The sequence below is a fragment of the Sminthopsis crassicaudata genome, chromosome 2 (genome assembly GCF_048593235.1).
Source record: "Sminthopsis crassicaudata isolate SCR6 chromosome 2, ASM4859323v1, whole genome shotgun sequence".
NCBI lineage: Eukaryota > Metazoa > Chordata > Mammalia > Dasyuromorphia > Dasyuridae > Sminthopsis > Sminthopsis crassicaudata.
In genome coordinates, this window is record NC_133618.1 from 434,912,620 (window position 1) to 434,940,076 (window position 27,457).

Consider the following 27,457-nt stretch of genomic DNA (forward strand, 5'->3'; position numbering starts at 1 on the left):
ACACTCCGGCAGGCCCACCATACTCCGGAAATCTCGTTTCTTTGCATTCCTGCACTGTGCCCGGCACAGCACGTCCGAGCTTATCCCACCCAGGCCGCAAAGCCACGGGACTGCCGCCCCTCGGTCCGCAGCCGCTGGTCCCGCCCCGCCGCCCCGTCCCTGAGCCCCTGCGCTCCGGCCCCGGGCTCCCTCCAGTCTCACTTTTCTCCTGCACACGGCCCGGACCGCGAGAGGGCGCCACCGGAGCTCGTTTCCAAGGGAGGAGAACCACAAGTCAGGAAATAATGTGCGAGAGTAAAATCATTAGAAATAGGAACAAGTCTATCAAGGCCCAGACGAGGCCGGCTTCAGCTTTTAAAAAAAGCGACATTTACCCGGTCCTCTGAGCCTTCTGCAGCTGCAGAAATTCCGGCTGGGTCCCCTTGAATTTTATTAAAAATTTTCCCTGAGGCTGGGGTTAAGTGACTTGCCCAGGGTCACACAGCTAGGGAGTGTTAAGTGTCTGAGACCAGATTTGAACTCGGGTCCTCCTGAATTCAAGGCTGGTGCGCTATCCACTTCGCCACCTAACTGCCCTCCTCTCTGAGCTATCTAGGGACCCCTTTGTGAGTGTATAGACCTCAAGTGAGTGGACCTTTTACCGTAGAGCACAGACAACATCGCCCCAAGAAGTGGAGGTTCGGAAAGGTTAGTCCGTGAATGATCAGAGGCAGTTATTCCATTGGTGAGATTACAGATCCATCATAAGGTTTTCAGAGGAGAAGAATCAATATGATCCAATCCAACACTTCCCATTTTATAGGGAAGAAAACTAAGGCCAGAAAGCCACCTGCCTACAGCTATGTATGGAATGAACGGCAGAATCAGGTTTAGAACCCAGATCAAAATTGTACTTGTCTTGATCAAGGGATGAATAAAGAAATGCAAACAAATACAACAGTTTTCAACTGATTCATGGGTTTAACCCCCACAGTTCAGAAGCATCTCTTTACAAAGGACAACCCAATTCAAGGAGCTTGCATAATGGCTTGGGGGGGTGGGTGTAAGAAAGATTTTGAAATAGGAAACAACAGGCAGCTAGGTGGCGCAGTGGATAGAGCACCATCCCTGAAGTCAGGAGGACCCGAGTTCAAATCTGGTCTCAGACACTTAACACTTCCTGTTTGTGTGACCCGGGGCAAGTTACTTAACCCCAGCCTCAGGGAAAAACAAACAAAAAGAAAAAATAATAGAAGACCAGGAAATTGAGTGGATGCCCATCAGTTAGGGAATGGCTGAAAAAGTTATGGTATGTGAATGTAATGGAACATTATTATGTCATAAGAAATGCTGAGTGGCTGATTGCAGAGAGGCCTGGAGAGACTCACATGAACTGATGCTGAGTGAAGTGAGCAGCACCAGGAGATCTTCATACCGGCAACAAGAAAATTACGAGACGATCAACTGTGATGAATTTGGCTCTTTTCAACCATGAGGTAATTCCAATAGACTTGGGATGAAAGTGCCATCCACATCTCCAGAGAGAGCTATGGAGACTGAATGAAAACCTTTGGTTAAGGAGGACAGGGTATCTGGGTTGTTCTTTGCTTGCTTGTTTGTTTGTTTTTTTTCCTTTTGATCTGATTTTTGATGAATATGGAAATATGCTTAGAGGAACTGCATAGGTTCAACCTATATTGTTTACTAAATTGCTTACTCTTTTTGGGGAAGAGGAAAAAGGGATTAAAAATTTGGAACACAAGGGTTTGCAAAGGTGAATGTTGAAAATATCTTTGCATACATTTGGAAAAACAAAATACTATTAAAATATAATAGCACAGGGCAGAATCCCCCTAACTCAGAGTTGGGTGAGGGCTGTTAGTAACTCCCAACTTGTTTTAGCCCTAAGGTTTACCAGGGTGTGGCTGTTGCATATGCTATAGCTTCTTGGACACAGGTGGACACTAAAGGTTGGATGAGCAGCCCTGGAAAGGGCTCCCCAAGCCCTCACATCAGAGCTGCTAGTCCTCCCTGAATACCTCACATACCCCAAGCATTTATATAGGACCTACTAAATACCAGACACTGTGCTAAGTGCTTTTTACAACTAATATCTTACTTGGTCCTCGCAAGCCCCCTAGGAGGTAGGTGCTTTTGTTATCCCCATTTCACAGTTGAGAAAATGAGACCGAGGTTAACACTTGCACAGTCACGAGCCAGTAGGTATCTGAAGCCAGTTTTGAATGTTTTCCTGACCTCCAGCCCAGCAGGTACACCTATCCAGTGTACCACCACAGCTACAAGATACAAAGGAGAGTGAGGAGGTTACTTCTCTACTGCATTAAAGCCAGGCTTGGGAAGGGAAGGAAGAAGAGGCAGATAGGTTAGTCCTGAGTTTCACTCACTAGCCTGCCCAATTCTCAGGCATATAATTTCATTAGCATTTAAGGTATATAAAACACCTCTCTCAAAAGCCCTGAGGTTAGTATAAGTATTGCTCTCATTTTACAAATGAAGAAACTGAGCCTTGGATTGTCAAGTTTCACACAATGAGTTAAGCTTTAGAGCTGGGACTCAGTCCCCGGGTCTTCTGGCTCTCAGGCCACTGCTTTTCCCGTTATTTCTCTAGGGAATATCAGTTGAGCACCCAAGGACTTTAACCAGAGAGTCAGGGAGGCAGAGGATTACTCTGGTCCTGACGCTGCCAGATTCATCCAGCTTCCTCCAATAGCCTTTTTTTGCACTGGAACCCCAAGGTCCATGCCAGGATCTAAACAGGGCCTTGGCTGTGAGCAAGGGAAGTCCCTTTTCCTTAAGCAACCAGTGGTGGACAAAAAGCCCATCGAAAATCATTGAAAGAGACGGGATTTGAAGTAGCAAACATACCTTTGATGGCCACAATCATCAGTAGGACTTATCAGTAGAACCAGAGAATGCTCTGGGATCACTTGACTATTTTCTTCCCCCCACACGTGCATAAGGAAGGAGAGGTAAGGTCAGACAAAAATTGGTACTTCAAGGCAGAAACAAATTTGGAGCCCCAAGAGAAACTCAAGGTGACAGTTTAGCAGAGTAGACGTAGCAGTAGAGTTGGAGTCAGCTCTATTGCATTTGAATCCTAGTTCTATTTACTTAGCTTTGTGATCCTGGGTACGGTGCATCACTTATCTGGGTTCAGTTTCGTGTGTAGAAAGAATGGCTCTTCTTCCGAGGTCTCATCCAGATCCTAGTCCAAGCTCCTCACTCATACAGGATGAAACTGAAGCCCATGGAGAAATAACTTGATTAAAATTGTACAATTTAAAGGCAGAGTTGGGAGTAGACTTTAGCACTCTTGGTTGATAAACTAATTCCCTTTACAAGAATGAGGAGACTGGGTCAATACAGGACTCGAGGGCTGCCCTCAGAAGAGTAACTTAGCAGACTTAGGGAAAACCTTTTCCCTCACATTCTTGGTCACTGTGGATTTCAGAGCCTCAGTGGATCCAGGGAAAAATGTTCTGCTGTCAGAGATGAAAGTGGTGAGAGCCGCTGATTCTTAGTTCTGTCAGAGCTGGCTCAGGGCAGGATGGGAACTGGCGACTGCCACCAACTGGCAACTTTTCTATTTGGGTGCAGACTTCTTTCAGTCCTGTGGGAAGAGCTTACCTAAGAGGGCACCAGTCCAATTTATAAATAGAGAAGGGATGCCCACAAATGGGGGATCTACCCCCTCCAGAGGCAGGCCATTCCACTTTGTACAGGTCTGCTTGTTACAACAAAGTTTTTCCTTATATTGCTCATAACTCTCTGGGCTTTCATCTCATTTCTGTTTTTGGGAACCAGGCAGGATGAACCTAATCCCTCTACCACAGGAGGGCCCTTGTAATGTTAGGATACAGTACTTCCACTTTTTTCATGAGAAACACTCCCAGATTCTTTGATCATTTGTTCTATAGAATATGGCTTGTAGTTGCCTCATCAGCCTGGGAGTTTTCTAGTTATTTTTCCTAAGATGTGGTACCCCAAATCTAATCTAATAACAGCAATCTAATGCTATCTAATAATAGCAATAGCTACAATTTACATAGCACCCATCTACTATGTGCCAAGTACTGTATAAATATTTTATTTGATCCTTAAAATCACTGTAGAAGGTAGGTGTGATGTTACCCCCATTTTACAGTTAAGGAAACTGAGGTTAAGTGACTTGCTCAGTGTTACACAACTAATAAATGTTTGAGACCACATTTGAACTTGGGACTTCCTGACTGCAGGCTAGCTAAGATTCTAATGCATTACCCGCTGCACTGAGCTAAGAACTGCAGAAGCATGCTCTCGCTTGTGCTGTTAGCGAAAGATTCTTCGCTTCTGTGAATGCCATCTCAGACCGTGTCACTTTCTGGTGTCCTATCACACTGCTGACTCATTGGGCTTGTAGTCCCAAGTCCCCTACTCTGTACTCTGTGCAGTTAAAAAAATATAATAAAGTCCCAAACTGCTAACTTTTTTTGCAGTTAAATTTCACTTGGTTTCATTTTTCAACTCCAGTCACCCTGGAGGGCCTTCTCTGTCCATCCACTCTAAACATGCTTCAAAACCTGCCTACCCTCCTTATACTTGGTATGAAATGTTCACGGTGCTTAGAGTCCCCTCTCTTTCCCTTTTCACGCTTTTCACAAAGTCCCACTGAGATGTTCCTTCCAGGAATGAGCCCTCCTCGAGGACTCAGCTTCTCCCCACACAATCACACAGCCCCTTCCTCGGTCCTCTATCTGCCAGCTAATTAGCAGCACATCCCTGCTGCTGGCCATGAGCTCCTAGAGATGGTGGTAAGGTCCCGTTTAGATGCTCTCTCTCCCAGTGTCCGGGAGAGTGCTCCACACACAGAAGGCATTTAATAAATATATCACGTGACTAGGTTCATTGCTCTAATTCAAGACGTTTTAGCCTATCAACCTAAATGTCCCCACCCATGTGAGCTTCCTGTCAGATTCACAGATATGCCATCTACAAGAAACAACAGCAGCAGACCAGCAGCCCAGAGCCCAGCACAAGATGTCTGCCTGGAGACTGACCCTTGCCTCTGACTGGTGCTACTTGGTGAAACTCTCCTCAGGGTGAGTCCGTGAGTACACAGCCCCCCACGAGCCTTTTCTAGAAACCTGGCTGGGGGGCCAGCATGCTCTGCTCCCACCCTGCCCACCTCTTCCTACAGGGGTCACAATCCCCGGCCATGGTGGGGATCCCAAGAAAGAGGCAGGCTGGGGAGGTGTAATCCGTTTGTGCTCTTATCATATTCACGTTTGCATGAAGGAAACAACAGAGACACTGGGTATCATACATTGAATAAAAGGCGTAAAAATCAGTCTTTACATATTGGAACATCAGTGCAGTGCAAGCAAATGCTACCACAGATATGGTGCCATATTGGGTAAGTCACAGTCCCAAGAGGCCTGGCTCAGTGGGGTGACAGGGCCCAGGCCGAGGGCAGGCACGCCACACGCTCAGAAACACGAGGAAGGGGCAGATTATTGCTAGGAACACACAGGGACAAGTGGATACTGTGCAATGTGGCTGGAATGTTTTAAAAACTGTCCTCCCCAAACCCCTGGGAGGGGGAGATGGTGCTATGCTGGGGAGGGAGAAGAGTCGGGCCCCTGGGAAGGCACATGAGCTGGAGGCCCCCAGGGGGAGGGGAGGCCTCTCAGCTCAGCCCTGGCAGGGGCTTTATGGAAGAGATGCCTTCTGGGAAGACTAAGGGTGGTATGCAGACACCCCCCCACCCCATGCACTCCTTTCCAGAGGGTGTGGCCCCTGTGGCCCAAGTGCCCAGGCAGTGGGCCCTGGTCCTGTGGGGGGCCCTCTGTCCCCACATTCCGGGCCCCACCAAGCGGCCCCGAACATTCCTATCTGGAAGCAGGCAGGGAGGGAGTTTCCAGCAGTCACGAGGCTATGCCAAGCCACTGGAAACAAGGCAGTGGGATATGTAGGCACAACTGTCACTAGTTCACGGCGGGTGACACAGTGAGTGTGATGGGGGAGGGCCCGGGACCCAAACTAGCTGCCCAGCAGCCCCTGAGGGCCAGGGGGGCCCTTTGGTTTGGCAATAAATCTTCCCCCTCTCTGCTCTGGCCCAGGCAGGGCCACAGTGAGTATCGTGGGCAGTGGTGGGGAGGGAGATGGCTCCTCTGCCCAGTGATTTAAAAATCTACAGTTGATATATACATACATACATACAGATATATAAATATATAAAATTCCAACACCTCCTGGGGGGCAAGTTGGGGGCCAGGACCTGCGACGAGTGTCCTGTGGCACCCTGCCCAGGCTGGGAAGGAAGGAGGGAGCAGAATTCTCCTCCCTGCTCCGTCCCTTGGGGACGGGGAGACGTCCTTGGCAGGCCAAAGATTTAGAACAATCCTGGCATGGGCAGGGGTTGTCCGGCTCTGAGGCGCCTCCTTGGGCCTTTGCAGACATCTTTAAGGACAACTGTGCAAAACTGTAAACAGGCAGGTGCGCAGCTGCTACCGCCATGCGCCAGGCGCAGGTGTCAGGCCCTCGGGGCTAGAGGCGGGTGGGGGACTCTTCCTCACTGTCGCTGCAGTTCCCACAACAGTCCTGGGAAAGGGAAGGGTGGGAGGAGAGACAGGGAAGAGGGAAGCAAGCAGGCAAGGTTGGACAATGTTACTGGACTCAGGCAGCCTAGGGCCGCCCAGAGGTGCTGCAGAGACGCCCCTGCCCACCCCAACCCGGGAGTCCACGGAGGGCCCCCCCAGGGCATTCTGGGAGGGGGCAAGTGCTGAGGTCCCTGCGGAGCACAGAGTTAGGGCACTGGGGCTGGGAGAGGGGAAGAGAGGGATGTGGGGAGGGCCGGAGCCCATTCAGGCTTCCCCTGCGGCCCGAGCACCCAGGCTGGCCACAGCCCCGAAGGAAGGAGAGCTGCAGCCAGAGGGGCTGGGGCGCGGCGCAGTCTGTGGGCCACCGGCCCCGTTTGAGGAAGGAAGGCTCTCCCACATTTCCCATAAGCCAGCAGGTGCACGCTGTGGTCTGGGATCTGTGCGCATTTAGAAAGGGGGCCCCACTCTCCCACCAAGCCACTGCCTCTGAGGACAAACTTGGTGGCTTCCAGGAAGGCACGGCAGCCTGGGCCGGGGAGGGGGCGACCGATCTCCTTTCCCGGAGGGCCCCCCCTCCCCCCGCCAGCGTGGTGAAAGCAGGGTCTGGGCAGCTGGGGTAGCCAAGCGAAGGATTAGTGGCTCTGGGGCAGTGAAAAGGAAGCAGTGGGCAGGAAGAAAGGGGGGGGAGGGCACCAGCACCGGACTCCTCTTGGCCACTGCTGCAGAAGGGATTAGGCCCCGCCGGGACCCACACACTGCTCACCTCTGGAAAGAGAAAACACAGCATGAAGGAGGCCCCGGCAGGGGGGAGGGCCTGAGGCACAGGGAGGGCACTGCTTCCCGGCCTCAGCGACTGTACCAGGGCGGGTAGGGGAGCTTGGGGAGCAAGCTGGGAGCAGGACCAGTAGCCCAGAACAGTCGTTTCCCTTGGGGCAGAGCGCGCTCAGGCTGGAGCGACAGCTCAAGCAGTGCCCGGCACCCCGGGAGTGACCAGAGTGTCCAGCTCCACGGGGAAGGCCAAACCAAGAGGGCGTCTCCTGGGGACCCGCACATGCTTGCCCAGTACCTGTCTGCTGAAGAGCCGCTGGAGCAAGCCCTTTTTGGGCTGCGGTGAGGGCAAGCCCTTCCAGTCGAGGTCTGGGGGTACTGTGCCATCCATGCCAAAGACGTTCAGCTCCTTAAAACACTCCGTCTCAATCATCTGCGGCCAGGAGGAGAGAACCGGGTGCTAGGACACCCGTACCTCAGGGAGCCTCCCAGGAGAGGACCCCCACTCCCCCTGCCCTTTCCCACCCACCATGTGCTGGGCGCCCACCTACCTCATTCTGCCAAGGGATGGGCACGCTTCCCGTGGCAAACTTTTGGTAGAAGTCGTTATCTGTAGACTCCAGTTCGACCCCCTTGACCGTGGAGAACTGCTCGATGTCCAGCACATCTTTGCAGTAAATGGCTTGGGGCTGGGAGGGGGAAGAGAGGAGAGGCTGTCTGGCTGATCCAGAAGCCCGGCAAATGGGAAATGCCAATAGGTACAGTGGAAGCATGGGCCCGGACACCCTTTGCTGGTGTGGCTCATGGCCTTCCTGAGCCCCAGCTGGCCCACAGGGCCTCCTCACACCTGGGCAGGGCAGGAAGCGGGGCCTCCAAGTCTATGTATCAGCCCCTGCCCTTTCAATCCCAGTGCTCCAGTCTGTTTTATCTCACCCATGGCCTCCGACAATATGTTGAGGCTGGGCTTCTGATTCCCTTTGGTTGTCAGCAGAGCAGCCAGGGAGAGAAGGGCCCCGGTTCTGCTGGCTGTTTGATGGCCTCAGTGCAGGCTGGATTGCTGGGGCCCAGCTCAATCCTGTCCTGGTCAGTCCCCAAAGCTGGCTCCTACTCTGGGCCACCCAATTCAGGGGTGGGGGCAAGCACTCACATCAGGCTTGAAGGGAGGATCAAGCATCCCAGCCTCCAATCGCTTAAAGTTGATACGTTTGAAGATGGGGTGCTCCTTGACTTCCTGTGCACCGCCCCCTCGGCAGCCGAGCCTTTCCCGGGGGTCCTTGCACAGAAGCTGCAGAAAGGCAGGGAGGTCAGGACTCCTAAGCTGGCGGGAAGGAGGAAGAGAGCCCCTTCCGCCCTAGCCGTGGAAGCCCCGCTACATACCGACGTGCAGAGAGAACGGGCTCTGGATGAGAACTTGCCCGAGTATTCTTCAGCTACCTCCTTCACCAGCCGCTCCACCTCCTCTCGCTTTATCTTCTTCTTTCGCTGCTGGAAGGGTGACTGGCCCTCGATCATCTCGTACAGGAGGCACCCCAGGGCCCACCAGTCTGGGCTGAACGTGTACCGCTCGTTCTTTACCACTTCGGGGGCTGGGGGGACAGAACACAGCGCGCCATCAGTGCCAGGTTGGAAGGGGGGGAGCTGGGGCCGGGGAGAGTGCCTCCGGAAGGGAGAAAAGAGTGAAGAACACAGGACTGAGAGGAAAACCTGAGGGATGACCAAGGGAAAGGGCGGGACTTGACCAAGGTAAGAGTAAGCTTGGGTTTTCTACTTTCAGATTCAGGGCTCTTTCTACTTTTACTAGCCATCCCTGGGATTCCCTGGGGCAGGGTAACACAAGTGGTCCCCAGTTTGTCTTTCCACAAACAGGCAGCTGAGCACTGTCAGCAGCCACAAGGCCAGGCCAGGGCTTTGGCTCAAACACAATTGATGCCGGCCCTCCCTTGGGGTGCACTGTGAGGATGATGGGAAGGGAGGACCTGGGGCCCAAGCCAACCATCTGCCAGCCCCATTGGCACAGTGGTATAGAAAATATTTTCCCCAAAGTATAACAAAATGGCTGCTGGTGGGATAAAGGCGCTCAGCCCGTGCCTGGGCTTCCTCAGTCCTGGAGACTAAGGCCTCTATGAGCCAACATCTTTATTCACCCAAAAGCAATGAGTTTGCTTGACGAACTCATTACTACCCCTTGTTCCTCAGGAAGAAGAGACTGGGCAGAGTTGGGGGCGGTGCCCAGAAAGGCTGGTGAGGCCGAGGGCTCAGAAGTCTGTCTGGACTAAGCAACAATGGGGAATAGTGCAGAGCCCGAGGAAAATAAAATGGGAAGAGCGGGAATCAGAGGGTATGTGTGGGGCAGGCAGTTTTGCTGAAGATGAATGGGCTGACCTAGCCGTGTACGTCTAGTAGAGGATGGACGCAACCCAGGCCTGGAAGGCAGTCTTGGTTTGCAAGGGAAAAGATACTCACCCATGTAGCCCACAGTGCCCACTCGACCTTTCATGGTCTGACCTTCAGGCACATACACAGCCAGTCCAAGATCAGAGATTCGAATGTGGCCTGAAAAGGAGGGGTGGTCACAGGGCATCCAGAAGAGCCAGCCCCACCCCCACAGGCACCTGCTCCCTGACTCACCATGGTCATCCAACAGTATGTTCTCTGGTTTCAGGTCTCTGAGGGAAAAGGGGCAGGATTAGCGCTACATCTGATATGGGCTGGAAGTCTGGGCATTCCCCCAGGGTGGATAACCCTGCCCCTCTGGGGACCAGGCCCTGACCTGGTTTCCTACAACACTGATCCCCAAGCCACACCGAGGCGCCGGCTGGAAGAGACCTCATGGAACTCACAGGTCACTATAGCTAGAGCATGGCTTGGAGTTCATCTGGGGCAGCTCCCTTCCAGAGATGAGGAAATGAGAGAGTGGCTTGTCCGAGATTACTCACAAGTACCTGACAAAAGCGGGAGGCAAGCCCGGCTCTGAACCCTGCCTAAAACACTCTGCCAGGCGAGTCCGGCCTCTGTTTCCAAGCCTTCAGTGAGCAGGAGCCTGCCCTCTCTAGAGGGGGCTCATGCCATTCTGCACAGCCTTAATTTTGAGGAAGTTCTTCATATTAAGTGCAAATCTGCCTCTTCCTTGAACAAGTTCCACTTTTAACGTCTGGGGTCCCAGGGGCCCCCAAAAGAATTGAATCCTTTTTTTGTGACAGTTCTTCAAAAGCTTGAAGAGAAATGCTCCCCATTAGAGAAGGGCTGGGTGGTCCTAATCAGTCACACGCCCCCCTCACCGGCCATGCCCTGCTGCTCTCCTCCCATGGCAAGCTCTGTCCGCCAGTCCTCTGACCCGGCTTACCTGTACACAATCCGCTCTCGGTGAAGGTCTTCTAGGCCGCAGCAGATCTCAGCTGCGTAGAACACAGCACGGGCCTCCTCAAAGCCTGCTTCACCCATGTGGTAGATGTGGAATTTGAGGTCTCCGCCATTCATCAGGGTCAGCACCAGGCATAGGGCATCCTTGGTTTCATAGGCATAGGCCAGGCTCACCTGGAACAGCCAGCAGCGATGGGGGTGAGGTGACAGCGGACGACCAGGTGCCCGCTCCACCCTCTCGTCTTGGGGGGCCTGGTAGGAGTTGGTTCCTTTATTACTTCAGGGATGAGGGGGCCGTGTCAGTCCTAGGAGAAGCCATTTCGCAGGGCAAGGACCCATGTGTGGACGTTGTTGGCCTGAGGCAGAGGGCAAAGTGGGTCCCCTCCCTGAAGCCCCAGATGGGGGTGTGTGTGGAGGGGCTGAGCTCTTCTCAGAGAGCAGAGCCAGACATCGGCGTGGCACAGCATGCACAGGATTGGCCAGATCCCTATGGGCCAGATTATAATTGCCTCATTCACAGACATCCCAGGTGTGATTAAGAAACTACCTTGGGATGTAGAGGAACTGATGCCTTCTGGGGAAGCGCTGCAGCTTTCCCCAGCCATCGAGCCATGGCCTCCTGGGTACCATTAGGAGATGCTGGCCCAGTGGGAGGAGTCCTGTCCCACATCAGCTCCCAGGTAAGAAGGCGCTGGCATGGGTCGGAGAAGGACTGGGCGGGTGGGGGCTGGGGAGGATGCCAAGGGCAGGCTCAGAGGCCTCTCTGGGAGGTGCCCGAGGGGAAAGGAAAAGGCCTCCTCTGTACTTACTACAAACCTACTGTTCACTCTCTCCAGGATCTGCTTCTCATTAAGGGCCATGGCTTCTCCTTTCCTCTTCTTGATTCGCTTCTTCTCCAGCTTCTTGCAGGCGTACATCTTGCCTGTTGCTCGCACCTGGCACGCACAAACCTGGGAGGAGGGTGGGATGGGAAGAAGTGTCAAGTGAGTTTGTGTTCTTCTTGCCAGCATCCCCAACCAATGGGCTCTTTTTTGTTTTTTAGTTTTATTGAAGCTTTCTATTTTCAAACATATGCAAGGATAATTTTTCACCACTGACCCTTTCAAGACCTTGTGTTCTAATCCCCACCCCCAAATGGCAAGTAATCCAATATATGTTATACATGATAAAAATATATGTAAATTCAATATAGGCATACATATTTCCACAATTCTCTTATTGCACAAGAAAAATCAGATCAAAAAGGAAAAAAATGAGAAAGAAAATAAAATGCAAGCAAACAACAACAAAAGAGTGAGAACGCTGTGTTGGGCTCCACACTCAGTTCCCAGACCTCTTTCTGGGTGTAGATGGCTCTCTTCATCACAAGATCACTGGAACTGGCTGAATCGTCTCCTAGGGGGTCTCCTTTTGATTCAAGGATCCATCTTTGAGGACCTGCATTCTAACTCACCTTACTCAGCTCCAGAGGGAGGGGCAGTCTATGCCCCCTTACCCAGCCCGAAATCCATCTTCTATCAGTTTCCTAAAGTCCCTTGGTCTGCACTGCCTCTAGTGTCTGCTTGGCCCTGGGGAATAAGACTCTTTTTCCTTTAAATCCCATTCTGGCATAATGAAGAGAAAAGGGAATTTTATAGGGAAACCAAGGTGAAATATTTCTCAGCAGAAATCATCAATGTGCATATTCTCTAGCACACCCCCTCTCCTTCCTGCCTTCTCATCGCATGAGACTTTTGTCCATTTTTGGCTGGTCTGAAGGGCTGTCCAAATCCCTGCAAGTGTTTCACACCTTTGGGAACCGGCTTATGTACCTGGCTCATCCAAACGTTCTCCATCATCTGGGCAATGTTCCTTCTGCCATTTTCTGTGCAGAGGTCAGTATGGTGCATCTCCCCATGGACCTTGGCACACGCACAACTTTGATTCTTTGGTGGCTATGGCGTTTAAGATGCACAGTTACAGAACACAGCCAGGAGAATCTTAATCTTAAATAGCAGAGGCTGCATGTTAGGGAGAAACTTGGGATCAATGATAGGACCTAATTATTAAGCAAATGCAGCTTGGCCTTTTCTTATATTCCTAATCTTCATATATTTTTTTTTTCTTTTCTGAGGCTGGGGTTAAGTGACTTGCCCAGGGTCACACAGCTAGGAAGTGTTAAGTGTCTGAGATCAGATTTGAACTTGGGTCCTCCTGAATTCAAGGCTGATGCTCTACACACTGCACCACCTAGCTGCCCCATCTTCTTCATATATGGACCTAGCTCACTGTTCATCCCATACAGCTGTATTAACCCTATAGCATTTTTAGACACTAGGCACTTGTCATTCACTTAGTTTTTCCTATATTTAAAGGCAGTGTTTATAATGGATAGAACTAGCCAGAAAGCCCAGGCTCAAATCTTTGACCCATTCTTTGCTGTGTGTCCCTGGGTATTTAACCTCCAGGTATTCTGGAGAGCATAAAGTTGCAGAGGGGCTGATTAAAAGTAGTAGAGGGAGTTTCCTCTTCTGGGAGTATACCACACCAAAGAAATCACAAGTTCAATCCCTTATCTTTATATGAATGTGAGGCCTACCTTTTTTTGATTACAGAAAGAACTCATCAAGGAGCCCAAAAATATACCAGGGCTGAATTAATCAGTGTGCCATTTGCAAACATGAGCAACAAAGATAAGTATCTTTGGCAGGCATTCATCTCCCTGTTTTCTGTCTTGCTTGATGTTAATATAACCATTTACCTCAAGAATGTCAATATTGATGTGGTTTAGTTCTATGAATAAAAACATAATTCACTAGTTGTTGGACAAAAATCACAATTTGTAATACCTATAATAAATGCTGATTAAAAAAATCTAAAAACTATCTAAAGGGAATGTCTCCTCCTTTTGAATCTTTTGTGGGCTATCTTCACAATACTGGCAAAATTTGGGCAGAAATGAACGACCTACTAGTTTTATGGATGTTAATAATCTGTCATCTCTGTGGATGCATGTAAGCCAGGCCCTTTACATAGGGATGAGACAATCCTTGTTAAAGGACTCTCTTTAAGGCTGCATTTTACTCTACCAAGTCAAATGAGTTTGGACTTATTTTTCTTTTTTGGCATCAAAAACCAATAAATACAATGTGTGACCCTGGGCAAGTGGCTCAGTTCTCTCATCTGTAAAATAGGGATAATAACAGAACCTACCTCTCAGGGTTGTTGTGAGGAACAAATGAGAAAACAATTGTAAAGCCCCTAGCAGAGTACCTAGCATGTTGTAATAACTGCTACATAAATGTTAGCTATCATGTGACTTCGAAGAGGGCTCTGCTCTGGTACATTATATCACTTTTTCTGATAATAGCCCACATGATTAAAAAAAAAAACCAAACACAAAACAATTTGGGCATCTCCTCCCAAACTTGCAGAATGATTCCTTGATGTTTCTTAGGATATTATTGCTTCTAGTTTGGATACTTTGTGTGGAACTTGGTGGGGTCCAGGCACTTTTTTCTAGCTTCATCTCATGTGCCATTTTCATTCTGTCTCATAGAGACTAAGGTATTAAGATTTAAATGTGGTGATTTTACTGTCATTGATGAAAATGGATGGTCCTAACACACTTGATCTACTTATCTACTCTATTTGTTGTCTTGAACCAAGGTTTCTACAGAATTTAGCCTATGTTGCTTTCCAATGCTCTGGCTGTTGATAACTTTCTATCTTTCTTTTTTGTAGTGTTTGCAAATGTGCTTGATCTTGTATTTTAAACCTGTTCTGCCCTAAGCTACAGTGTCTGGCAAGGAGATCCATTGTGTTTGCTCAGTAATGTCACTTTGTTCTAGGTTCCTTTGACCTCCCTAAGGGGGTAACTATTTAATGTTATCATCTAAAGAAAATGGTGAAAAATGAAGATCATTGGTTCCCTTCCTGATATCAACAGTTTGTCTGAAATAGGCCAGGTTAAAGCTGGGGGATACAGATCCAATTCTTCCCATTCCTGAACTTTCTTTCATGTTGATGCCAATTTTTGATTCTGCCTCCCTGGTGGATGATATGACAGCTCAGAGATGGCTAATTTTCATGATTCCCATAGCAATAACACCTCTCAGGGTAGCCAGTTTCATTTTTTTTTATTTTTTATTTTTTTGTGATGTTGGGTGTCTGTTTCCTCCAACTAACACCTTCTAATATACTTATTGAAGCATTCCATATATTGTATTTAACATATACTTTAACATATTTAACATGTATTGGTCAACCTGCCATCTGGGGGAGGAGGGGAGGGGAAGGAGGGGAGGGGAAAAGTTGAAACAGAAGTTTTTGCAAGGGTCAATGTTGAAAAATTACCCATGCATATGTTTTGTAAATAAAAAGCTATAAAAAAAAGAAATAAAACTTATTGAAGCATTCATAACATAGACACATGAAGCTTCTGAATTAGCCTATGAGTTTTCAGCCTCTTTTTGTTTCTTAAAATGGAAACATATTTCCCAATGTACTAAGGGCCCCAGATTTAGAGTTGGGAAGGATCTTGGGGGCACTGAGATCAACTCCATTTTACAGATGAGGGAACTGAGACCTAGAGAGATTAAGTGACTTGCCCAAAACTCGAGAGAAAGTAAACACCAGAGATGGGTAGGAGCCTAGCTTTCCTGACTCCCCCAATGTTCTTGCACTTAACATGCTGCACTTTTGGCTGTCTATCCATCTTGCAATGTGGTCACTAAATGTAAAAGCTTGGATTGAGTTGGTTTGGAGGATCTTACCTAGTTTGTCATAGGATTTCTCTACTCATCATTTTCAACAAATGCTTGCATATTCTCTTTTTGATGGTCTTTTTGCTTATTCTCAATGAGAGCATAACAATGGGAGCTGACCAAGTATGCCATTATATGTTTCTTGTTTCCTCTGAAAGCACAATTAAATCAACTTTGCCTACTCTGTTTACTTTTCAAAGGAGAACCAGTGAGCCACGCTTCCACGTAGTTGCGACTTACAAGAACGACAACACTGATGTGGTTCACTAATTTCAATAACATGTAAACTCATTGGCGAGAGATCTCCTATTGAGAGTAATCTAAAAGTTAGTGTTTATGGATACTCTAAAATTGGATCTTTACCTTCTCTGCCTCCTTTTCTGCAGGCAATAGCAATGAAAGTGGAAACCCCAGGTCCAAGAGTCATTTGCAACAGCTAGTGAATTTATTATTAGCAGACAACCTATGGGGTTAATCCTGAGTAGATTCGGTCACTGGGACTGTATTCAAAATCTTGTCTTGGGGGAAGAGCTTATACTCAATTGGTACAGCCTTTGAGAACTCAGGCTTCCCTTACCTAATGAGGTGTCCTCCTCCTAATAGTGGCAGTAATAGCAGCAGCAGCAGAAGTTGCCACTGCTCCTGTTCACTTCTGCTGCTTCTCTCGGACTTTAAGGTTTACAAAATCTTTTTAGCCAAATAACTCTACAAACCCTATAAAGGAGTCAGGGAAAACTCTCTTATTCGCATTTTATAGAGGGAAAAATTGAGGATCAGAGAGTGGCCTAACATCCTAAAGCTATTAAGCTTTAGAGCTAGGATTTGGATCTTCCACATCACAAATGGAATAAAGATCCTTCCATTTAGTTGGCAGAGCCAAATTTACAATTTCTTTTTCCTTAAATGCTTTAAGCTTGTCTCAGTGGGAATAAGTTGGTTTTTTTCTGCCCTGATCCCCAGAAATCAAGCAGAGACTGGAGCAGTGCAGACAAAGGAACAAGGACAGACCTTGGTTCAGGCCAATTAGAGAAAAGAACCAGAAGGGGTGAGAATCTGGGCATCCACTGCCACTCTTTCTCACCTGAGTTATGTTCTACGAGTGGTGGTAGCAGAGGGATAAGACACAAAAGCTACTGCCATTCCAAAAGCTTTGGGGACTGGTAAATAAGAAATTACAGCAGCATGTACAAGAGCCAGGTCCCCCTGCTGCCCTTCAAAGATCTCCCAGATTCCATTTTATTCCAGGGCACTCACCTCCCCAAAGCCACCCTTGCCCAGTACACGATACTGCCGGAAGGTGTTTTTAGTCACTGGCTGCCTGCAGAGAGAAAGGAGGATTATCAGAGGCTTCTGAGACGGGGATGGGACATCTGCCTGGTCACTGTTGAGTTGGGAAGGCTATGGGGAGTGCTGGAGTGTGGAGCCAGGTAGAAATGAGAAGGAGGTAGATGTTTATTTCTCCTCTTCCCATCCAGAGCCGGTCTCATGAACCTCATTCAAGATCACAAGCTGCCCCAGCCAATTGCCATCAGGATCCCCGTCCCCTAATTGCTCGATACATACCCCCTGTCCCTACATACTTTAAGGGTACAACAAAAGGAGTGATTCTAACCTTTCCATCCATTTCCACTGGAGGAATCGATTGAAGTAGATGCTGTCGAGGTAATCGGCAAAGGGGGCCACGCTCAGGTACTCATGGGTCAACCTGGAGGTCAAGAGAAGGCTGAAGCCTCAGCTGGTTTCAGTCCTCACAGGGAGACCCTGCCCTTCCCCCCATGGTGGGAGAATGGGATGGCAGCTTCCCTTTTCCTTCCCTCACCAGGTCTTCACTCTACTGAGGTAGGTTCTCCCAGGAGAGCCCTGTTCTGAGGGGAGTACTTTTCCTATCCCTTCCCTGCCAGGCTGACCTTGCAGGATAGAGAACAGGTTGATACCCACCTGGTGAGCTCTTTGAAGAGGTCTTTGCAGGGTCCCTGTTCAAGTCGCTCAGCACAGGCACTCACCAGCTGGGAAGGAACTTCGGGGATGTAGTCTGTACACTGGGGATTTGGGAAGAGGCAGAGAAGGGTCAGTGTGAAAGGCTGACTCTAACTCGAGTGAGCCCCTACAATGAGAAGGGGCAGCTGAACTTTCTCCTAAGCCATACTCATGCACCACAGGACTGTAGGCCCTCAAAACTCAAAAGAAATAGGAGCTATTGATCAGAATCCAAATTACCAGCCCCTTCTGGAATACTTCTTTTAGAATATCCCAACAGGTCTACTCCTCTGCTGATGAGTTCACTCCCCCCACCACTGGGAAGCATTGGATAATTGAGAAGGGGATCCCAGAATGAAAATCCAGGGGATTCTGCTCTGCTCCTGCAGGATTCCATAGCCTGACCCAAGGACACTCAGGGGAGAGATCATTATGGGAGCCACTTGTGAATGCCTTGTAATTTCTTGTTTTCACTTCTGACTCTGCACACAGGTACTCCTTTGGAAAGCAGTGAGTCTTTCATGCATGGGTAGGAGGTGGGTAGGAACTGAAGGGACAGAATATAGTGTCCAATAAGCTAAGGATATAAGACCTTTTTAAAGGAGGGTAGTGGGTTTTAACTTGAGATTTACAGAACTTATTTCTTAAAAACATTTAAAAACCATATTTCAAATTGGTTTCTTTTGTAGCCCTATGCATTTTCTTTTATATGTTTAAAACTATGCTTCTGTGACAAAGTCCATAGGCTTCCCCAGTTGGCTGAAGGGGTCCATGACAACAAAAAGGTTAAGTACCTCTTCTGTGGAAAGACTATTCAAGAAGAACTAGGAGTTTAGAGTAGATGACCACCACTGCCCAGTTCTCAAGGTCTAGAGGAGTTCCCAACTCTAGGGGTCCTCCTGGTTCTCCCACTTGCATGCCTCTTCCTGTCAGAAAGGCTCCCTATATTTTGGCTGCCACCCGGTCTGAGGCTCACTTCCCATCATTATTCAGATCAAATCTTTTGACAAGGACAGACTCCTTCATCCCAAGATGAAGCTCTTTCACTGGTCCTAGTAGGTTTAGGTTGCAGTTCACTTACCTTGGGGTTCAGGTAGTTCTCCATCAGCCTCTGGGCAGCCTCTTTCCGCTTATCATCAGGGGTCACCTCATATTCAGCCTACAAGAAGAATGACCCTGAGCCGAACAGGTCTTAGCCTAAGAAAGGCAGAGACTATAGACAGACCAGATGAGGAATAGTTGGGGGTGGAAGGCATGGTTTTCTGGCCTGGCCTTGAGAGTCAGGGTCCAGTGGGGGTTGGCTAAGGAAGACATCGAAGATGTTCCTACTGTGGGACCACTGCTGCTAGGAACAACCTGCTTAGCTTTCCTGGCCCTTGGCTTTGGGACAAAGAGGTCCCTCAGGAGACTTGCTTCCCTCACCCTGGTCACAGGAGCCCTTGGCAGGCAGGGGAAACCCTTACCACCCCGTCCAGGAAACTGATGCATCGCGATAGTTCCGGCCGAGTCTCGCAAAACTGCCGGAAGAGCAAGTGACCAATGGGCTGCTTCTCACACAGGCTGTGGTAGTCCCGCTCTACAAACAGAGAGAGTATCTGTGGCTACCATCAGCCTAGGCAGCACCCCCACCTCCCTGCAACCCCTCAGAGCAGAAGCTGAGCTAGGAGAAACTCTGATTGATTGGCCAAGGCACTGTGTAGGCCAGGTATTCTGGGTCTCCCAGTTCTGAGAAAGTGTGGCAAGAGTAAGTCTAGGGAAGCTTCCTGGAGGAGGCATGACAGGAAGGAAAATTCCAGTAAGGAGCATTGTCAAGGGCATTGGATCTAGAGTTAAAAGACTGATTCCATCTCTTTTCTCTAGCTAAGTCATTTTACTTTTTACTTATCCACTGGACTAAATGATCTGAATCCCTTGTGCCTAACAGAAAGATGGAGAGAACACTGGTCCATGTGCCCTCACTATGGACCTCAGGACCTCTCTGACCTGAATAGGCCATGGGGAGTGGGAGGAAAGAGAACATCTCTGCATTCTGGATGTTTTAAGTGTGGCACCCTGGGAGGAAGCAAGGTTTTCCTGCATACCTTTCAAGAATACAGGGCTCAAGGGCAGAGGTACTCATTCATCTCTAGTGTTAGGGGGGAAAGGGCAAACCCTGGTGGCCTCTAGGGAATCCCTCCTCCCCTTTTAAAAGCAGGTCCTAGGACTGTCTCTTCTAATATCCCAGCCTCAGCCCTGTCTTGGGGAGCTGGCAAAGAGGGACTAAAACTTTTGGGGCCGGGCCAGGCCAGAAGCATGAGAGGAAGTAACAAGTCTGCTTCTGAGTTTCAGGGTCCAGTTGGGCTCTTCTCCCAATGGACAGCTGCCACAGTTGGGGACACAGCCCCAGTCTACTTTCCACTTATCTAATCTCCCCATCCTGAGAGACCTAGCTCCAGGCAATCTCCTCCCGGTGAATCCCAAACCCTTTCTCTTCCTCACTTGAGTCATCTGCAGCAGTTCATCTGAACTTGTCACCGAACAGTGCAGCTGGTAGGGGCCTTGGCAGCCACCTAGCCCAACCCTTTAAAGAGGGGAAACAGGCTCAGGAGAGCACGCTCTTGGCCACAGCATTAGTTGAGTGGTGCAGCCGGGATTTGACCCAGGCCTCCTGCCTCCAAATCCAGGCTTCTTCCTCTAGAGTACAAGAGTAACAGTAACAATGTTCCTATTTGTTACATTTTCAGGTTTACAAAGTACTTTCTTTACAATAGCTCAATGAAATAAGTAACAAACTCCCAAGTGTGAGTTAGACTTGGAGTCAAATGTTGATCATCACAGCCTCCTATCCAACTCCAGCATCATTTAACATTTCATGGACAGTGACCCCAACCAAGACTGTGAGCTCCCTGAGGGCAAGGCTGGACCTTTGCAGAGCACACTACAAGGGGGCTCAGGATCAGTAAATGTCTGAAGAAAGATGGGTTGAGGAAAAATTGCTGCCCAGAAAAGATCCATCCTATGGCTGAGGCTGTTCCTCTGGAGTTTAAACCAGCCAGGGAACTGGGCCTGGTCAGGCTGAGAGGAGCACTGTAGTCAGTCCCCTCCCCTTGGACAGCCTGCCTTCCTCCCAGGAGGCATCTTCCTTCTCAGCAGCAAGGTTGGGGTAGTCTGCAAATACTAGGGCCCAGGAAGCTCTTACTTGGGGTGGAGTAGGCTTTCCCCCCACCCAAGCTCAGGAACTGAAACTCTCTGGGGAGGGAAGGGGGTGTGGGTGGTGCTCACAGCCTGGCTTCCTGTCACGCCCCCTCCCTAAATGGGGGAATGATTCCTCCCAAACCACACCTGGTAAACTCAGCAGGCTGGGCTCAGAAGAACCCCAACTGGGGCAGAGGTACAGGAGCAGCCTGGGTAGGCTGCTATCTCCTAGGCTAGAACCACCCTACTGGAGATGTCTAAACGCTCCTCCCCCCTCCCCCCGCCCTTGAGAAGCAAAAGCCCAGAGAAGTGGACTGACAAGCATGGGGTCACACAGCATCTGGCTGAGCTGGGGCCTGGGTTTAGTGGTTTCATGTGGCCTGCTCTGGTGCCCCTGAGACAGAGGCCTCTAGAAGCCTTTGGGCTCTTTCTTACCCACACTTTGACGAAGATCCTCACACAGGCTGATGTGAGGGAACTGAAGCATCTGTCGCCATTTCTTGCTTTTTCCTTTCCTGTTGCCACCACCACCTGTGAGGGTCATGGGAGGATTAGGTCATAAGGTGATAGGGGGCTTTAAGTTTCAACCTCCTTCTCTTCACTTCCCTCCTGGGGTACACCCAGGCCCCCAGGGCCAGCCATGGCCCACTTCTCCATGTCCCTCTCCTTCCCCAGGTCCCTGGGAGTTTCTGGACGGGAGATTTGGGATTTATACAACTTGATTTCAGGCTTTCCCTACCCCTTTCCTCTGTGCAAGAGAGACAAGGTTTGATCTAAGATTCAGGGTAACTTCTGGGCCCATGGGAAGATGGGAGAGACACTTAGATAAGTGGCTGAATGTGGCTTGGACCTCAAAGGACCTACAGAAAGAATGAGGTATCATGTGGATGTTTGTTTTACTTAGTTCTGCTAATTTGTTACAAAGGTTTGGTTTTTCTGTTTGTGTTATTTCTCTGCCCTCCCCCCCCCCCAACCCCAAACTAGGGAAGGAAGTGGGAAGGAGAAAAGAAAAAGTGTTTGACAACTGAAAAAATTTAATGACAAAAAAAGAACACTGAATAGTAAAAAGAGCACCGGATTTAGGAGCTAATTCTAGCTCTCCTTACAACCTGTTTACAAAACACTTTCTCTTTTTAAGTCTCACCTGTAAAATGAGGGGGGTGAACAAGATAACCCCTAAGGTCCTTCCTAGATCTAAAATCTTAAAACTCCATGAAAGGCAAGAAAGAATGGTAGTTTGAGGAGTGGGGCCTATAGCTACCCAACAACAGCTCCCCTCAGCTTTCTCCCTTGGGGAATTCAAAGAGCTATTGACAGGGATACTCTATGGATATCCACTGGACCCTGGACAGAGCCCAAGATGGGATACTCTGCACCTCAGGATTACCTAGAACATGAGTGGGGCACAAATGCTCCAGCCTGAGGCAGAACTTCAAAGAGGAAGTGTCCATTGGGAAATTCTTCCCTTCCACCCCTGCCCATAGAGGCCTGCCTCAGATGGTTGCTTCACTCAGCAGCAAGGGTGTCTGAAGGCTTGGCCCCAGCACCAGCCTCAGGCCCAGTTACAAAGCTTTTGGAACAGAAAAAGGTTTCCCCTACCTCCTCTCTAATAGTGTGGGCTTCGAGGCCTCAAGGGGAGACCAGAAGAAATGGGAGAGGCACAAGGAAGCTTCTCCAACAAACCCTCACCTTCTACAGGTCATTCATGTGTTTTAACTAGCCCATCTTCCCTTTCCCCACAAGCTACTTCCTCCCACCTCTCTTTAGGCCACATCAAGGTTGCTGCAGAAAGTCTCATGCAAATATCCTGTCCCCACCCTATCCCTTGCTTCTTCCTCTTCCTCGCCCAATACCTAGGTACCTGTCTCTTGTTCTTTCTAGAGCATATTATCAGGGGGAGAAAGAAGCTTTAGAAAGGGAAAGGGGAGGGGAGGGGGAGAGAAGGGTGAAAAGAAAGATTTTCCTTCTTATAAGGAAATTCTGGGCCTGAAAATTGGTCCTTGGAAACCAGATGCACTTCAGTTTCAACTCTTACCCTAGGACCTCAAAAGCTAAGTTAAGCTCCAATCTCCTCCTCCTGCACAAAAAGGTTCCTGAATGAAAGAAACCCTCTCACAGCTGGAGCTACATCACTAAGCTCTTATCAATTACTTTCCCTCCTCTGTCTGGTCTTGCCAGGTTAGACTAGCCAATGTTCTCCACCAGTTTATGCATTTATACCCAGGGCTATTCTCCCCAGCTTAAAAACCTAAAGGCATTGAGCTGTCTACAGCCATGGCAGAAGAACCAGCTTGGCAAGGGCCCTGCCTCCCCTTCCCCCTCCCCCCCTTGGGGGGATGATGAGGCAGAAAAAAGAAACCAGAAGATGTCTCTCTTGGGGATGGGAGGAAAGTCTGGTCTGGCTGACCTGATAAGGGAGCTGAGATAAGCCAAGCCAGGCTATCCAGTGCTGTGTGTCAGTCTGATGTCTCTTGGGTAGTCAGTTTAGCATTTGTGGCCAGCAGTCCATCCCCCTCAAGGTACCAGTACATACCTAAGAAGGATTGTCTCACCTGGTCCCAGCTAAGCTATTTTGGCAAAACTGCCAATATAGAGGGCACTACAATCCCCTATATCTTTTTTGAATATATCCAGAATCTATGTCCAGCTTTGGGTACCTCTGGCAGGAAAAAAATCTGTCCACAATGTCTCTCTGAGTGGTGATGGGTGCCTGGAGTTAGAGGAAAGGCCAAGAAATCCAGCAGGTAGGACTATGGGGCTAAAAAGGCAGAGTAGGCAGGATAATAGATATAACTGGGGTTGACCTGAGCATCTAATGAGGGCTAATTACTGCCAGCCAATGCAGGTTTATCTGGCTTGAGTCAAATAGCTTAGAAGGCATAGGAGAGCAAAGGCAAAGAAGCTATGGGTATGGAAGGTCACAGTGCTCTTGGTACTGAGTCTAGGGACTCAATTCAAGTTGACTTTAGTGGAGCCTGTGTCTCATCCTTATGAACGGGACACCTCTGTGTGTGTGTGTGTGTGTGTGTGTGTGTGTGTGTGTGTGTAGAAGAATAAAGCAGTGAAAGCCTATCAGAACAGAGGCAGAATTTTCTGAGCAATTCAATTCCATAAGCATTTATTGTGTCTATTACATTCCAGATAAGTGATTTTTTTTCCAAAAAAAAAAAAAAAAAAAAAAAAAAAAAAAGGCTATAGAACAAGTGCCAACCTAGATTGGTAGAGAGAATTTTCTTACTAGAAGTTCCCTATGTTGATAAAAATCATAGATTTGTGGCACCCCCTACCAAAAAAAGAAAAAAGAGAGAGACAAACATGGCATTGTTACAGGAAGCACTCAGGATACCAAGACAAAATTAAAACCAGTTGCTGCCCTTATGGAGGAGAAACCACATGATTTTAGACTGTAGATTAAGGTAGAAGGGGCCTAAAAGATCATTTAGTTCAACCGGCTCATTTTACAGAGGAAGAAATTAAGCACAGACATTATGTGACCTGTCCAAGGTCATAGGCAACAAGTAGGAGAGCTGAGAGACACAGCTGGTCTATAATAGCGCAGGAGCTGTGGACCAGCAATGGCCACTATAATAGGACCCCCATTCTGGAATCACTAAGGCCTTACATACACAGCCATGTTGGCCCCAAGGCTATGTGGATCTTATGTTCCCCAACATTGCCAGCTGACATGTAGACTGGGCTTTACCTTGCAGAGAAACGTGGTTCCCTAAGGGTCACTGAAACATATACACCTACCAGGGAGTCCTGCAGATGGCTTGTTGGGGTAGTAGATTCCCTGTCCATAGCATGGCTATAGTCAGATCATGCTGGTAACTGAGATTTTGGGTGGCCAGGTCCCTGCCTGTACATAGCACTATGATGGGTCTGAACTGCTGGAAGAATTTGAGAAAAGAGAAATTATAAGATCAGAGATTTTGGGCTGGAAGAGAATTCAGAGATCAGATTACTTATTCTAACCATCTTTTATGGATGAAAAAATTTAGGGTCCAGAGAATTTAAATGGCTTGCCCAAATTCACACAGATAATAAAGGATACAGTCAAGATTCAAACCCTGCACCAAATTTAATATTTTTCATTACACTCACTACACATTGCTTTCATTACCTAATTCAGATCTCTCCCTCTCACTATCTCTTCCCCCCACGCCCTTCACACAGACTCCTTTTCCAAAGGCTCCACTTTAGGAGGCTCCAAAGAATGTCTGCTCATCCTTAAAAAAACTTTCAGGTTCCCATCATAGTTCCCATTGGGCTACTATAGCCTCTTTCTTCCTCCTTCCCCTCATGAAGGATCACTTTGGGATGTGTTTGACTCCTTAGGCCTACAGAGTCAAAGCAGCATACCCAAGTCTCCAGGAGGGCAGCCCACCATTAAAGCAGCTAAAACAGCCCTGAGACAGCTTCCTGGAACGGACTCCAGAGTCGCCCCCATGCAGAGTATCACCCTGACTTTGGCCATCCGCAAAAGGTCAGACTCTACCAGTGGGGTCTCCATGCTCAGTCAGCTCCCAGTCTCTCCTCAGCTTGTCTCCAGACAGGGGGGCAAAGGGGTTCCCAGCCCAGCCTGGCCTCTTCCTCCTCCCAGGAAGCCGGGCCCCGAGCTCACCCAAGCACCCCAAGCTCCACAACGCTCCGCCGGAAACAAGAACCCCGGTACAAAGGCGGGGGCTGCGCTTGCCCAGCATCACGCCGAGGGGGCCAGGCCCCGGGGGTTTCTCGGAAACCAGGGGAATCTGGACCCAAGAACCGGATTCTCCCTTCTCCTTAGGGTCACCTCCGTGGAAAGTCAGAGCAGGTGGGGTGCGGGGAGATAAACAGGGAGCGGGGGAGGGGGCCAGGAGGCCCAGGGTCCGCAAGGGGGGGGGGGTCCTTCCTGTGCGCGTGGCCGTCCCCGCAATGTTCGGGGGGAGCATCCGCGTGCGCCCGCGGGCCCGGGAGCCGCCCGGCCCCGGCCCGCAGGGCCCACAGTTGCGGTCCCTGGGCCGGGAGCTTGGCGCCGGGAGGCCGGGAACGGCGCCGGGGGTTGGGCTGCCTCCACCTCTAGCGCAAGCCCGGCCCCAGCCCTGACCCGAGCTCAGCCCAATCAGATCCTTGTCCCAGCCCAGCCTGGCTCACCTTCCCGGGCCTTGAGCAGCACAGTGTTCGCTACGATGTTCTCAAGCTCCATGGGGCCGCGACGCTCGCCCGCCCGTTCGCCCGCTCGCCCGCTGGCTAGCTAGCCGGCCAGGATCGCAGTGACTCCGCCACGGCCTCGGCCTCGGCCTCCCGGGCCGCCGCAGCCGCCGCCTGCCGCCCGCCCGCTGCTGCTGCGGTAGCCGCGGCTGCTGCTGCTGCTGTTGCTGCTCTAACTGCTGCTGCTGTTCTAACTGCTGTTGCTACTCTAATTGCTGCTGCTGCAGCTGCTGCGGCTGCTGCGGCCGCGGTGGCTGCTCAGTCTCCAGTCGTCCCCCCCCCCCCATCCGCCACTGAGGGGCCGCGCCGGCGCCGGGACCTCCTACTCCCCGCCTACTGTTTACTTCCCACTGCCAATTGCAATTCACCCGCTCCCCGCGCCGCCTTCCCATTGGGCTCCACTTGCCCGCCGCCCCACCCCTCCTACTAGGGCCTAGCCCCCGGCCAAAGGCGTTGAGGGAGGAGGTGGAGGTACTTGAGAACGTCATCTCACCTCGGTTGGTTTGAGCACAGGGCGCGGCGGTCTGGGTTCCGGATTCCAGGCTCTTGATTGGTCATAGATCTGCCAATTACGGACGAGCCCTTCGTCTTCGGAATGTGGTTGGGAGTCAGAAAAGTCCCGCCTATTGAATAAGCCCCACCCCCTGAGCTGGATTGACATTATGATTGGACAGCGAAATTTCACTCAATCTCAGACTAGGATTCCAATAAGAGATTTTACTTAAGGGGTGGAGCCAGAGGAAGACACTCCCCTGACCGGTGGCTACTTTGCCTCGGGGGTGGCTTTTCCGAAGGTGGGGCGGCGCCCTCCCGGCACCTGGGGGAGTTCCTCTGCAGCTCACCTCTGGAGGCTCCCAGGCCCGGCGCGAGGTGACCTCACCGCTCGGAGCTGAACCTGTCCAGTCCTGTCCCGGAGGGAAGTGGGGGAGCCTTTTCCGGAAGACAGGCTCTGGGCTCTGTGTTAGACATGCCGCTGCTCCTCCGTGGCAGAGCGGCTCCTAGCCGAGGAATCCTCTTTGTTCCTTGTGCTCTGCACAAATCTTTCTTCCCTGAGATAGGAAGTCAATTTCTCTAGCCTTCCCCGTTAGCCCATAATGCATTTCCCAGGACACACCCCAGCCTCGGCTGGTCTGCCCAGCCCCGGAGTCCCAGGCTCAGAAGTCCGGGCTAGAATCCTGAAGCCGTTCTTGTGTGGCTGGTAGTTGCAGGGATGGGGGTATAACCTTACTAGGCTGCTCTGGGATCAGAGCCAGCATTGAGCAGGAACTAAAGCATTGCTGGGAGGGGGAAGGGAGTTTGTTCCCAGATTACCCCCCATGACGTCATGAGGTATCTTATCTTTTCTGGTTTCAGCTTCTGTTAAAGGCCTCTTACTGGGTAGAACTGGACCTACCTACAGGTTTCCAAGAACATCCGGGCTGGTCGGTAAGCAAGCGTGCACTGCAACTTCCTCCATCTCTGAAGTGAGCACGACAAGCTCATCAATGTGGTGCTCTCAGGCTGTCTTCTACGTGGCTCACAGAACAATTAGCTGGGACGGATCTTAGCCCCCACTCGCCATTCCCATTCATGTTACCGATGTGAAAACGGAGTCTCAGGTGATTTATCCAAGGCCCGTGTCTGCCATCCAGTTAGATTTCTGAGCACCTTAAAAGCATGGCTGTG

At 50.0% G+C, this 27,457-nt stretch overlaps 1 protein-coding gene across 7 annotated transcripts; it reads right to left on the bottom strand.

The window, feature by feature from the left end:
* Positions 1-5,236: 5,236 nt before the first annotated feature.
* On the bottom strand, positions 5,237-26,070 carry GRK6 (G protein-coupled receptor kinase 6). Of its 7 annotated transcripts, none has more exons than XM_074292272.1 (17): positions 25,736-26,059; positions 21,038-21,133; positions 18,892-19,004; positions 18,510-18,587; positions 17,390-17,490; positions 17,064-17,156; positions 16,706-16,769; positions 12,518-12,640; positions 11,516-11,656; positions 10,690-10,880; positions 9,975-10,012; positions 9,810-9,899; positions 8,724-8,932; positions 8,494-8,631; positions 7,898-8,035; positions 7,645-7,779; positions 5,237-6,579 (listed from the first exon to the last, which is right to left on the bottom strand). In XM_074292272.1, exons 1-17 carry the CDS (start codon positions 25,785-25,787, stop codon positions 6,526-6,528), a joined length of 1,854 nt encoding a protein of 617 aa, XP_074148373.1. In that variant the 5' UTR covers positions 25,788-26,059; the 3' UTR covers positions 5,237-6,525. The 7 variants fall into 7 exon arrangements, with proteins under 7 accessions (XP_074148373.1, XP_074148374.1, XP_074148377.1 ...); XM_074292273.1 differs by having other exon boundaries at positions 5,237-7,343; XM_074292271.1 differs by having other exon boundaries at positions 6,355-6,581; positions 7,645-7,755.
* Positions 26,071-27,457: the final 1,387 nt, after the last annotated feature.